This window comes from Primulina huaijiensis, chromosome 17 (genome assembly GCF_012295235.1).
Source record: "Primulina huaijiensis isolate GDHJ02 chromosome 17, ASM1229523v2, whole genome shotgun sequence".
Lineage (NCBI taxonomy): Eukaryota > Viridiplantae > Streptophyta > Magnoliopsida > Lamiales > Gesneriaceae > Primulina > Primulina huaijiensis.
In genome coordinates, this window is record NC_133322.1 from 4,796,544 (window position 1) to 4,811,433 (window position 14,890).

Consider the following 14,890-nt stretch of genomic DNA (forward strand, 5'->3'; position numbering starts at 1 on the left):
ATCCCTCCATACCCTCTTCTATTCGGGTCGGGTATCGGATCCTCCAACGGGTTCAGAGGAAATTGCCATCCCTACCATTGATCCAGAAAAAATTATAAAACTATATTATAGAATACAATAAATTTTAAAAATCATAAAAAAAAATATCCCACTTAAACAATTATTTTAATCAATTTCTTATAATTCATCCTTAAAATCCTNGAGAGCTTATTTTTTTATTTTATATATGTATATAATATTTTATATTATATATACTATTATCTATATACTATTATATTAAGTGTGAGTACATGATAATAACTACCTAGAGAGGACACCAACTTTTTTTTTCCCAATTTTACCATTATATGATATTAATATTACACACTTGTTTTTTACTTTTTCGTTTTAATTTCAACACACAATTTTATTTTTATTTATTTAAATTTCAACAATTCAAATATCAATTTAGACCCTCCATAATTTGTCAAATTTCACTTTATTCCATCGATAATAATAAAAAAGATTGTACACACACGCATCGCGTGTGCATAGTAACTAGTACTTTAAAGTAACTAACTTAGAGAACACCAAAATATTTAATTCTATGATTACCTTTCTTACTCTACTAAAAACTTCTCTAAATCACTCCATATTTTACATTAAAAAAATCTAAACAAAATTTCTTTTTTAAATCGAACAACTCTTCTAAATTGAAAATAATTTCGTGTTAATTGTTTGTATTATTTGATCAAATTAAAAATAATAAGCACACATATAACGCATGTGCATCTTTTACTAGTATATATGGATTTTGCAGTTGAGAAAGTGTGTTCATTTTTTTAATTTTTTTTTGTTTTATTTGATTATTATGGGCATGGATTTATTTTATTTTTATATTTGTATTACATTGTTAGCTTGATAGCTTCAAATATGTAATTTTTCATTTCATAACTTCTCATTATAATAAATAAAATATCAATTTCCCGTTATTGATATTTTTCTCTTATATTAATCAGCGAGTATATTTTTTATGAGACAATTTTACGGGTCTATATCTGTTAGACGAATCGACTCTATCCACCTAAAAATGTAACACTTTTGGAATGAAAAGAAATATTTTTTCTTAATTTATGTCGGGTAGGAGATATTTTTCATAAAATTGATCCATAAGATTATATTACAAAAAGTTTGATGTCAATGAATAAAATTTATTATCTTAAGCTGTTCTGATCATTCAAAAACCTGTGTCAAATTTGATTTACGACAATCATACAATCTTTATATCAACTTTCCAAATCAAATCAGGATCAGCAACATGAAGAGAGCTGATCACTCCAATGAAGCCAGAACTGGCGAACTTGATTGTAGTTGTGATCATAGTTATTAGTATTTTACTGGTAAACACTAGTATTTTAGATGGCACATGCACGAGAAAGCCAGTGACAACCAGTTCGGTCTACCTAGATTATTAGTATTCGATGTATGCACCTTAATTCAGCCTATAACATGAATTCGTGCGAAACACGTGGGGATTTTCACAAATGATCTTGGTGCCTTATCTTGAATATATCGCCTCAGTGACTAGTAAGATAAAGGAAATGTCAGGAGAAATATAGAGCCAATTTCACGCATAAAAAATCGTTAATACATATTCCAGGACTTCAGAGTCTACTGGGACATGGAACCTAAAAGGCGCTTGGGTCATAAGCAACTATAGTCAGCAATATATGATAACAACCAATCCACCAAGCCAAATAAAAACATAGAAAAAATCAACATATCCCAAGTTCTGATGTTGCCGAGGTGCTCTTTTGTTGGCCAAACTCGTGAATTCTGGCATAAACTTTCTCCATAATGGGGCGGCAGATGAGTGGAGATGTGCAAGGGCCACACATAAGATAGATAACATTACCCAATGACCTCATATAGATGCCGTCTTCACGGAGTTTCTTGATAAGAGAGCTTGCATAAGTTGATGCATACCTGCAATCCATGCAAAAGTTGCTTTTTAGATTTTATAAGTACTAATACTTCGTGCTGAAATTGCTAGTGAAGTATGAGAGATTGTTGCAGAAATAAATTCAAATCAGAGATATTATCGTTATTATGCTGTCACATTGCTAAAAGGGTTTGACAAAAGTTTGATCTGTCATCAACTAAAGACATAGTGCAAAGGATAAGTATTCTACACACTTCGAAGCAATGGAATCCTCAACTATTTAACTGAAATCTATAATATATGGTACTTCTAAATTGGCCACATGCTCATGGTGTTGGATACTTCAAGAATATAAATGGGATACTTCTACAAACTTAAATAGAAGTGTCCATCTATGGACAAAATGCACATACATTCTGACACGATTAACAATGAGATTTTGATTGTACCAGATACAAGATGATCGTATTTCAACAATACCAAATGTCATTACATATTTTAAGTTTTAAAATAGTTATTGACTTGTTTTCATTTAAAAATAAATATAAACTATATAACAAATGATAATTCGTAATCGATACATTTAAATTTTTTATCCGAATGCATTATAAGTGATAATTTTATAAATTGCAAATCCTTGTCATGTTTAAGATATTTGCATAATTTTTTTATATGCACATGTGTGTATATGCATGCCTATATAAAACAGTTAAATCCTAATTTTTTGAAATTGGCCATATTCTTATCCATGAAATTCCGATGATAATCAAATTCGAACCAACTGATACTTTGGCTGGACATTGAAAAGAAACAACCAACTGAAACTTCTTTGATTGATCATGCTGACAACAGCAACTTGAATAGCTTCAAGAAACTTAGTAAAAGAATGAATGAGGATGCAAGTCAAGAAATTTTTACCCAGCATTACAGCCTTCAGCTAGAAGTTCAACGGCACAGAGAGTTCCCAGAGCCACTACTCGATGGACTACTGGATGTGATGAGATCTGGAGTACTAACTCTGCATCCCACAACTGAAAACATTAGAAGAAACCATTAGAGATGGTATTTGACACAAAGATTCAGGAATAATCAATGCATCAAGATCTTGGGGTCCTCGCTTGGCACTTTCACTAGTACTGAAAATTCTCTCCTCTTAATGATCTTCCATCATCAGCACTAGATGTAGCAGAATGAAGTGTCTCAATGCACCATCAATGCCAATTACTCGGAGTAAAAGTTAAACAAAAAGATGCAGTTTCACCTTTTCTAGAACAATAATATCAGAAAAAATAAGTTGGTCAGATCATTGATAAAAGTATATACATGCAACTACTCCTTTGAATGACATGTAGAATGCGATGTTACTTTATAGAAATCAAAGAGAAAAACGTAATTAAGAGTGCTGTCTAGCTTTGCTGGGTAAGGAGTAAGAAAAATATTCTGTTGAGATATTTTTCAATCTTTGGGGTTATTTCCTTTTGAAGGTTTGGTCATTAGTTTTGCAAGGAACTCATATTACTATTTCGAATGAAAATCTTCTCGTTGAGTTCTGTTTTCGAATTTTAGATAAATTATTACCAACTTATCTTTGGGTTCATAACTTCATATCGGTGTATGTGTTATACAGAGGTTAAGTAGGGATGCAAATATACTTATAAGGTGAAACCTAAAGATAAAAATCATAATACAACCATATGACCCGCAACATTGAAGTAAAACCATCGAGTAGAAAATAAAAAATATACATATATTTTTGTCTGGTGTGCATGGAAAGTCGGAACTGCATTAATAGAAGAACATGTCTAAATCCATTCAGGCGCGATAATCCTGACATACAGATGAAAATAGAAACGATCTCTGAAAAAGTAGCCAGATATGAAATCAGGCATGATTGATATTTTCGATACAAATGATGTTCAAAATGTGCAATTTTAATCACCATTTCTCCTGAAGAAACATTGTTTCACACATAATTTTCATGTTCACGTTATAGTCCTTAAACCGTTTTAAGGACTTGACAGCAGCCATACATCCCATGGCATGTGCCGAATATGAGTGTCCATGCAAAAGAGCCAAAAGCTGTAAGACATGCACCCATAATAGAATGCAAAGTTTCAATGATTAACAATCATGGTATTAACCTCGAATAAAAATAGGTTATTACTTCTGAGCATCAGATTAGAGCATATATATTTACGACTGTCAGTCACAGCACTCAGATAATACATTTTTAGTCAAGCATTTAATTAATTACAATAAAGTTAAAATAAAACTATATCCACATTTATGAAAATGATTATTTTATAATAACATGTAGCTTAGCTATTCACAAAGTGTATAACAATTTAACTTTATTTTCTAGACGATAAAATCTTCACAATAATTTTATAAAAAAAATTTTTTTTAACAATAATTAATACAAGCATAAATGCAAATCATTTTGTCAAGTAGAGTCAAAGTTTAAAGAGAATATTTTTCATGATTTTATCAAACTACTATAAATTAAGCAAAATTTGCAGCCAAAAATAAAACTTCACGAACTCTTTCCATGTCCCAAATCTAAGACCCGCTCAAATCTCTTAATCAGCAGTCACATCGAAAACCAATGGAGTATTAGAATCATTAACAAGCATGTTCTATGTTACCTGTAAATAATTCCTCGTAATTTTGTCTGGGATATGAAATGCAAAAAAAAATTGCAAGCTCAATCTAAATTCTGTCTCCCTCTTGCCAATTTTTTTAAAGCAAACCCAAGCTCTGATTGAGAAAATATATTCATGTCAATCATATAGGAGCTATCAAGACAAAATATTGGTTTCCTTTAAAGATTTATTGAAAAGGTTCTCAAATTAAACTAGATATTTTGAAATCTCAATCTCACCAAGAACACAAAATACATGTCAAAATGTCATCCCTTGTAGCACTTTTTAAAGTATGATAATGCTTCAAAACCACAACAAATAGTGTCATGAAAAATAAAACAAAAAGGACGTGCTACTCAAAATTAGACTTGGTTACCTGGTAAATGATGAAATAGAACCAAATAGCCACAAGTAAACAAGGATCTTCCCCATGACAATCAGGACAGAGATTAGAACACATCTTACGCTTTACCCATCACTAAACTAATGCCAGCTTTCACCTATTCCGTGCAAGCATTTGACAACATCAACCAATTAGGTAAGACATTGTTATGTAACAACTATCAAGCTCAACAGCCACAAAATCATCATTAAACTCAAATGATAAAAGACTTGTTTAATCTGTGAAACTCAATGCAACGGCTGAAACAAAGACGGGTTTGATTAGTAGCGTGGAACCGGAAATTAGCAGGCACGGTTTTAATTTCAATCCGCGAAAGAAAAAAATTTCAATCAAAATCACTTAGATGTCTGCAAGCTTGTTTATCATACAGCTGGTGAAGGACATCCATTTACTTTAAACCGTTAGATTATGTCACATATATATGGGGTTCAATGAGATCTATAAAATTAGTAGGAAATCTACTGGTTATACTGGGTGAAGTTTCACTACGTTTAGCATAGACTTAGAACATCTAGCATTATTTGCCGAAGCAATGGAATACATCATTTGAACCCCGAGAAAAAATTCAAATAAGATAAAAAAATATACATCAAAAAGCCATTTATTTAACCACATTCAAGCATGAATAAATAAAACCCAACCCATAAGTTGAACGATCATTAACCACATGAAATGGCAGTGGAGGAGCTAATCAATTCTATCAAAATCAATTAACCGAACAGAATCATCCAGCCTCATAGATGAAAAATCCCAAAAAATATATATATGTGTGTGTTTTCATGATACACAGTCACATGATTTGTTCGAGCATTTGCTTGCATCAATAAGCAGGATATGAAGACATTTATCACAATTGATAAAGGCAAAGCATAAAAAAATAAAAGGATTTAAAACAAATAATCGTCAATTAGGGATTTACCTCAGCCACTGGGAATGCGATCGACGAAACTGTGAAGGAAAAAATGGTATTCTGTGCGACACTGGTTTGAAGCCCGAGTCGGGACGACCTAAAGTCTAAAGAGTCTCCCTCACGGAGTAAAATGTTTTAAAATAAAATAAAAAATTATTTTTCAAAATTAACAGTCCTCGCATTTTTTGAATTATTAATTCACGAGCCTCTCAATCACTACTTTGTGTTTTCACGAGTAGAAAATGCGAGTGCTACTCGTTTTTTCGTTTTACATAAAATTTGGAAAATTTCCCTCAATCATACAATTTCAAAGAAAGACAAAACATCATTCGATTCAAAAGAGTCCACTTCTATATTATCGATATTGGTGGATGGAAAGTCAGACAGCGATAATAAGTCACCTTCTGAAAGATGGATGATTGTGATTAAAAAATGAAAGTTTAAATGGTTTATGATATACTTCTATAACAACTTAGTTAATCATTTTTGTGAAGTAAGGGTAGATACAGAGTAATTTCTATAGAGAGTCCATGAGTAATTGCATAGGTGCGTGCCTAAACTTGGGTCGTGACATCACCCTCGATCCACCACTAAAATCACGTGATTAACATTTTTGCGTCGCATGTTCAGAAAGTGGCTCTCACCCACGTAGCATTTTGCTCTACATAAAACTTATTTTTCGATGTTCGTGTTAGTGACCGTCTCTGACACCTTTTCGTCATGCCTCAGGTCCAGGCCCGCGCTTGCGCGACCGCATAATGGATCTCTATAATAACTACTTTATATCCATGAATGCTTTACGAAAATGATCGACAAAAGTTATTCTAGAACTCAATTGTATCTCATTATAAACTGATTTTAGATCTTCATTTTTTTATTTTTTATTTTTTTTATGTGGGACAAGATTATTACAAATCAAAAGTAGTGGTCGTTGTTTGATATTTTGATGCTATTTTATTTTAGTCCAGTTCAAATTTTTTTTAAAAAAAAAAAATCATAATGTGTTTTTTTTAAAAGGAATTTAAAAAAAAAAAAAACACACACACACACACACAAACACAGAAAGATCTTTTCAAAATTCCCCTTTTGAACTATCTCCTTGGGATTTCTAAGTTAAACATCATATACATACAAATAATTAAACATCAGATGCATACAAATAATTTACTAGATTACCAATACCAAATATTATATTGAACTATGAAATGAAATTTAAAAAAAAAAAAAAAACATACTCTCAACACATGATATTTCTCGGCCTTAACCTAAGAAAATCTACTCGATGAATTCAGAATAAATCACTATAATAATATTTAGAAACTTGACAACTTCTCAAGAAAGAGAAGAAAAATATCGGAAATATTCCGCCATCGTTAGGACAGTTAAACCAACTCTCATACGAGCTTCCGTATGAAAGCAATGCTCTAACCACGGAGTTAAGTATGTTATTTATGATTCTCAGAATTAAAATCCGAAAATCCATATTGAAACTTGAAAACTAATCTCTTCAATCCAAAATGGCAGAGTCTTCAAGTGAATTTTCTTTCCTCTTACTCGTTTAACTCATGCACGATCCATCCACGGACTTTGCACCATTCACGTGGGTTGCTTTTTCTCTCAGCCTTGGTCCTTTGCATGCATGGCCTCCGTCTCTCATGCAAGTTAAAATTGTAGGGTCACCGGTGTGCCCACAAATCACCCACGGTTTAAGCCACAGACCCGTGGTGCATTTTAAATACACCAAAAAATCATATCATCTCGAAGTGAAAAAATGCATGAATAGCCCAAATTTCGCCTATGTTTGTAAATTTGATATATATCAAATTCATCATAATTAACATGATTTATATGAATTAACAAGGAGGTGGATTTTCAAATCGACCAAACAAAAATTCATTCAAATAACCAAATGATTTTCAAATACGTACATGACTTCAAATCCTTCCATCCGAGCACGTACAACCTGAAAGAATTTAACACATATTGTATTTGTTAACAATTATATTATATATAATATCTAATTCAATTGAGTCAAGCAAGTGATTTATAAAATCGATTCAATATTTGTATTTAAAGTATGAAATTTAATGTGTAAAAATCATATAGTATTAGGTTTGATAAGATTCTAATGAAAGTGTGCCATTTATAGGTGCTTTGAAAATGAAACATGAATGGACATGTTGAAGAATTGTAGTCCCCAAAACCAAACCTACAAAAACAAAAAAGTATCCTTCCTTCCCATTCGAAGAGAGTGGTGTGCTGTCGTTGACCACCAAATTAATTCCTACTCTTTTAAATAAAAACGAGTATAATGGTGAGTAGGGTCGAATCCACAGGGAACGGTAGATTTATTTCTTTTGATAACAAAAATAGAAGGGGAGATTTGTTTTGATAATTACTAAATAAAATAACCTAAACTAAAATTACCAAGCAAGACAAAATATTGAATCTAGAATTGAAAATTAATCGACGAAAATAAAGTGAAAAATATATTATGAGAAATACTGATTCAAAGGGATTCTACTATTTAATTATCTCATTGTTCATCGGTTAACCAATCATTTATTCATGTTATTACAAGCAATTAACCATAGAATTATAGGGATAGCCGCTAAAATTTTTGTGTTTTCCTAAATTAATTGACCAAACCCAGCATCCAGTCAAAACTTACCAATAATCAACTGGGCACGATAGCGTTCCATATTAATTAAAGATAGCATTTTAGTTTCGTGAAAACAGTTAATCCTAAAATCTAACAACCGAGATAGCTGCAATTGGAAGATCTAGTTCCGTCGATTTATTTAGATTACACATATTATGATAGCACAACACATCTAACCTATTGCTACTCATGTACCAATCGTTCATGACAATTACGGATCACTGAATTCATGGTTAGCATTAGAAAATCATACATCGAATTAAATTGTCAGATTAATTGACGTATAACATTTATATAATTAAATCATAAATCAACGAATACTTGAGCAAAAAAGAATAATAAATTAAAGTGCAAAAACCTCACAGTGATAAAATTAAAATAGTAGATTATCCCTTGAATCAGACTAAGAAAATTAGCCTAACATGGTTTGATATACAATCTCCATGAAAGTTAAATAAAGAAAAATAAACAAAAGTATGAAAACTAAATTCAAAGGAAAATTGACACCACAAAAATCCTTTGCCTTCCACGTGAGTTGTTAGTGATTGGATGAAAAATCTTCTCTGCCGCCTCCCTTGTACTTGTGTTACGTGAGATTGGAAATTGGTTGGAGAGATCTTTTTAATTCTTGTGCTGCCGCTGGAGTGGTAGATTTGGGCCTTTTTTTATTTAAGCTAAAAAAAAGCCCACTAATCTTAATTAACCCTAAATCTTAAAATATAAAATAATAGATAATATTTTATCTATATTTTCCCTCTTTGTACTTTTTGGCAGCTGAAATATCACCACAAGACGTGGCCACGCCTTATTCCCGGACCTCTTCTGGTTTGGCCATTTTCTTTCAAACTATATCTTGGAAACTTCAAATGTGATAAATATCGCCCTTTTTAACTCAATTTTTGCTCCAAGACCGTGAAAGTTCCTCCTATAATAAAATTACACAAAAATGTGTCAATTAAACATATCGGAGGTTAGAATAATGGGAAATATGAAAATAAAATATTAACTATTTCGAGCCTATCAAAATCTCCCACACCTAAACGATGCTTGTCCTCAAGCATACAATAGATCAACTCATTATCTCAATTTTTCGTCTTCCTTCCGCTTCCTCTACTTATCCAAAACATTTTTCATGCAACAAGACATTTTACTTTCAGAGCATCCCACAAAATAACATCATGAACAATCACTGCAATCAGAATGTGTAGAAATTAAAATGCATGGGATTTAACAACTCCTCACAAGATTCGCTCATTCCGCTCATTAGTGTCTAGGATATATATATCAACAAACTCTAATGTCAAATGCACTGAAAATTTTTACCATAGGCTTGCAAATATATCACATCCTTCCACTAAATGAATGAATTAAAATACACAAACAAGAAGGGCTATAAATGGGTTGTAACGTGGCTAGAGGTAAGGTAGGATAAAAGGAAACAATGAGCTATGGAATTGGAGAAACCATATGCACTTTTCACAAAAACAATTTGCCTCTAAAAACTCTTATATCTCATTATAAGAATCAAGAGCATTTTTTTTTTATTTGTTTGCTCTTCTTTTCTTTGTCTCTTCGTCTACTTCTTTTTTTTTCTATTTTTTTTTTTTTTTTGTTTTTTTTTTTTTTTTTGTAGACGGTGACTATTATGATTCGAGATTGACTAAATCCCAACAATTCACACTATTTTGGATTGAGTGATGCTATTTGTGAAAAGTTTACATGATTCTCCAATTCAAGGTTCAAACAAGGGGATAACCAACAAAAAGGATTTTTCACGGCTTGTAATGTGGTTATTTTTATTCAAAGAAAAAGGCTGAGGCTCAAAATTGGTTCACTAGGGGTCTATGAATCAGGGTAGGCTCAAAAAACGGCTCAGATGATGCGAAAGAAAATGGTTTGAACCTAATGCACTTATCATATTTTCTATGTACCTACTCCACCACAAAGTGTTGACAAAGACATGTATAACACTGCAAGTTCTAGAAAAATTAACAATGCAATGACAACACACAATCAAAGAAAATGGAGCATGATATCATGATTGCTCATAGGCTCAAAGCTAACCAAGAAAAAATATAGCAATTGTGTTAAATCCCACACACTTGTCCTCTCTAACTATCATCAAGAGCAACTTATTCATAATGCAAAAGTGAGAATGCAAAAACAATTTGCACGCAAAGAAAACATAAAAATTTTTTTTCCGCATCGGAGGCAATCAGGATTCAGAAGAAATAGATAACAAATGAACTAGGTGCTTGGAACTAACAATATCACAATCTTTTTGATTTTTTTTTTTAAAACCCAAAATGCAAAAAAAAAAAAAATTAAAATACCAAAAATCAAATGAAAAATCGAAAATCCCACGGTCATGTCAAACTTCTCACAATCAAATCAAAAACTCTCACACCTAAACTTGGCATTGTCCTCAATGACAAAAAATAGATGCTCAACTAAAAAAATAAAATAGTAGGAAAAGTTAGAGAACTCCCCTGAAAAATGATGAGCATCGTAAAGAAACATCGTCTACTGCTGCGGTGGGAGAAACGGTGGATCGATGATGGAAGCTGCTGAGAGAAGATGTGAAAGGGATGAGATCAAATATGGTTAGATAAAACAAACGTAAATTATGATTTTATTTTATTTTTTTCAAAATCAGAAGATGTTTTCTTACAAGGCGTGATCACGCCTTGTCAGAATACATCTACTGCGTTTTTTTTTTATATCAGTAGAGGTTTTTCAACAAGGCGTGGTCACGCCTTGTGCGAAGATCTCTACTGGAATGAAATTTTTTTTTATTTTTTATATCAGTAGAGGTTTTTCAACAAGGCGTGGTCACACGCCTTGTGCGAAGATCTCTACTGGAATGAAATTTTTTTTTTTATATCAGTAGAGGTTTTTCAACAAGGCGTGGCCACGCCTTGTGCGAAAACCTCTACTGGAATAAAATAAAAAATAACAAAAACTAGAATTTGGGTTGCCTCCCAAAAGCGCAATTTTTTTAAGTCGTTATGCTCGACATTCATTCTTTCTTGTTGCTCATGGTGGTTCATAGATGGTCACTTTGTCCACTTTATCTCGCTTGAATATTTCATAGCAAATTTTAGCATGTGCATGTTTTCTTTGAATTTCTTTGAGATCTCTATCCCTTGAATATTTCCTCCTTTTTTCATGAGTACATGCTTGGGTTGATCTGGAGGGAGTCTTCGCTCAATTTTAGATATTTGCGAATCAGATAGAGAAAATCTAGTATTAGAATTTTCAACATGTCTTTCAATAATCTCTTCTAAATCATTCTTATTTTGAATTTTCTTGTGACAAGTGATTAGCGATATCAAGAGTATTAATAGTGCTTTCACTAAGAGGATATTTCATGGTATCATAAATATTAAACTTAGCAATCTCACCATCAAATTCCATAGTAAGGGTACCACTATTAACATTTATGACAGACTTTGAAGTTTTAAAAAATGGTCTTCCTAGCAAAATTTGACTGTTTAAATCATCATTTTCCATGTCAAGCACATAAAAGTCAGCAGGAAAAACCAAATTTTCAACTTTCACAAGAACATTTTCAATTACACCTCTAGGATAAACAGTAGACCTATCAGCCAACTGGATCACAATGTCGGTTTCAGTCAGAGGTCCAAGTTCCAAATAATTATAAATAGAATCAGGCATGACATTGATAGAAGCACCTAAATCCAACATAGCCTTTTCAAGTCTAGTATCGCCAATAGTACAAGGGATAGAAAACATACCTGGATCACTGCATTTCATAGGAATAGTTTTTTGAATGACTGCAGAAACATGTTCTCCTACCTTTTCCCTTTCACACCCCTTCAACTTATGTCTCTTTTTTGTAGTACACAACTCTTTTAAAATTGTAGCACAACGAGGTACTGGTTTAATAGCATCTAATGAAGGAATATTTACCTCGCCTCTACAAAGAGTGTCATTCAACTCTTTAATACTTTCACATTTCCTGTTCAATGCAAGAGGGAATGGGGGAATAGGTTTATACTCAAATAGAGGAGAAAACTTACCTTTCGGAGCATCATCTTGATTGATTATTTTATCCTCAACTTTTATCTCATTATCTTCTTTTTGGTTGGCTGATGCTTGTACCCCAATTTCTTGAACTTCCAATTCTTTACAATTTCTTAAAGTAATTGCACTCACATTCTCCCTTGGATTCACCACTGTCTGAGAAGATAGATTACCTAAATTTTGTGCTTCCAACTTGTGAATTGAACTCGCCAACTGTCCCACTTGAGTGCTCAAATTCTGAATGCTAGCCCTTGTTTCTTGTTGAAATTTTTGAGTGTTCTCAGCTAAGGATTGGACAATTTCATCTAATGACATACCTGAGTTAGACGCTTGCGCAGGTGCGTGTTGTTTTTTCCAATTTTGCTGTGGATATTCTTGTTCGCCTCCTTGATTCTTATAGCTGAAATTTGGGTGATCCCTCCATCCTGGATTGTAGCTATTAGAATATGGGTCATATCGACGCTGGGGCTGCCCAGGAAATCCACCAATCGCATTGGCTTGCATGGGTTCTTCTTGTAATGACGGACACATATCTGTAGAATGTCCCACCATAGCACATACACCACAAGCTTTTACCTGTTGCACCTGTCCTGCAACCAATTTTTCCAAAAGAGACGTCAAAGAATCTAACTTTTGATCGATAGGAGTAACACTTACCTCATTGACTTGTCGTGGAGGGTTGTCTTGCCTAGTACCAAACTGTTGTGCATTGGCAGCCATGTTGGAAATTAGAGCTCGTGCCTCTTGAGGCGTTTTGTTCACCAATGCACCTCCACTTGCAGCATCAATCATGTTCCTATCAAAGAGCGAGAGTCCCTCATAAAAATATTGAACTAGTAGTTGTTCTGGAATCTGGTGTTGTGGGCAACTGGCACACAACTGCTTGAATCTCTCCCAATACTCATACAAAGTTTCCTCATGCAGCTGTCTAATCCCACAAATGTCTTTTCTAATATTAGCTGCTCGCGAAGCTGGGAAGAATTTCTCCAAAAATTGTTGTTTCATATTGTCCCAAGTCGTTATGGATCCAGAAGGCAGGTAGTAGAGCCAATCTTTAGCCTTGTCGGCTAAAGAGAATGGAAAAGCTCGCAATGAAATTTGTTCCTCTATGATCCCTTGCGGTTTCATGGCTGTGCAAACAATATGAAACTCTTTCAGATGTTTATGGGGATCTTCACCTGCAAGACCACGAAAAGTAGGCAATAAATGAATCAAGCCAGATTTTAATTCAAAAGTAGCATCAGTAGTAGGGAATTGAATGCATAATGGTTGTTGAATAACATTAGGATTAGCTAACTCCCTGAGTGTTCTTTGAGCTTGTCCTGCCATTTCTTCTTGGTCACTTTCACTTCTTTCTGTCTTAAGATCAAGTTCGGATTCTCTTTCAGTGTCTGTTGACTCCAATGATTCGTTCAAATCAAGAGATGATGGTGATGGTTGCTTTTCACGCTTTAATCTTGTTTCTTTTCTCAATCTCTTAGCTGTCTTCTCGATTTCTGGATTGTCTTCGACTTTACCTGTACGAGAAGAACGAGGCATACAAGAAAATAAAATAACTAAATTCAAAAGAAACTAACCTTGCACCGTTCCCCGGCAACGGCGCCAAAATTCGGTGTGATGTCGTTGACCACCAAATTAATTCCTACTCTTTTAAATAAAAACGAGTATAATGGTGAGTAGGGTCGAATCCACAGGGAACGGTAGATTTATTTCTTTTGATAACAAAAATAGAAGGGGGGATTTGTTTTGATAATTACTAAATAAAATAACCTAAACTAAAATTACCAAGCAAGACAAAATATTGAATCTAGAATTGAAAATTAATCGACGAAAATAAAGTGAAAAATATATTATGAGAAATACTGATTCAAATGGATTCTACTATTTAATTATCTCATTGTTCATCGGTTAACCAATCATTTATTCATGTTATTACAAGCAATTAACCTTAGAATTATAGGGATAACCGCTAAAATTCTTGTGTTTTCCTAAATTAATTGACCAAACCCAGCATCCAGTCAAAACTTACCAATAATCAACTGGGCACGATAGCGTTCCATATTAATTAAAGATAGCATTTTAGTTTCGTGAAAACAGTTAATCCTAAAATCTAACAACCGAGATAGCTGTAATTGGAAGATCTAGTTCCGTCGATTTATTTAGATTACACATATTATGATAGCACAACACATCTAACCTATTGATACTCATGTACCAATCGTTCATGACAATTACCGATCACTGAATTCATTGTTAGCATTAGAAAATCATACATCGAATTAAATTGTCAGATTAATTGACGTAT

The 14,890-nt window shown here is 33.0% G+C and overlaps 2 protein-coding genes and 1 non-coding gene across 3 annotated transcripts; 1 reads left to right on the forward strand and 2 right to left on the reverse strand.

Moving 5' to 3' along the window:
• Positions 1-1,532: 1,532 nt before the first annotated feature.
• Positions 1,533-6,000, reverse strand: LOC140962537 (bifunctional dethiobiotin synthetase/7,8-diamino-pelargonic acid aminotransferase, mitochondrial-like). The gene is made up of 4 exons (XM_073421488.1): positions 5,886-6,000; positions 4,940-5,063; positions 2,840-2,952; positions 1,533-1,965 (listed from the first exon to the last, which is right to left on the reverse strand). Exons 2-4 carry the CDS (start codon positions 5,021-5,023, stop codon positions 1,755-1,757), a joined length of 408 nt encoding a protein of 135 aa, XP_073277589.1. The 5' UTR covers positions 5,024-5,063; positions 5,886-6,000; the 3' UTR covers positions 1,533-1,754.
• A 5,832-nt stretch (positions 6,001-11,832) lies between these two features.
• On the reverse strand, positions 11,833-14,024 carry LOC140963301 (uncharacterized). Its single transcript, XM_073422582.1, has one exon. The coding sequence runs from the start codon at positions 13,912-13,914 to the stop codon at positions 11,833-11,835; it is 2,082 nt and encodes a 693-aa protein (XP_073278683.1). The 5' UTR covers positions 13,915-14,024.
• On the forward strand, positions 13,435-13,542 carry LOC140963696 (small nucleolar RNA R71). Its single transcript, XR_012172741.1, has one exon. It is a non-coding gene; the product is annotated as a small nucleolar RNA R71 (small nucleolar RNA).
• Positions 14,025-14,890: the final 866 nt, after the last annotated feature.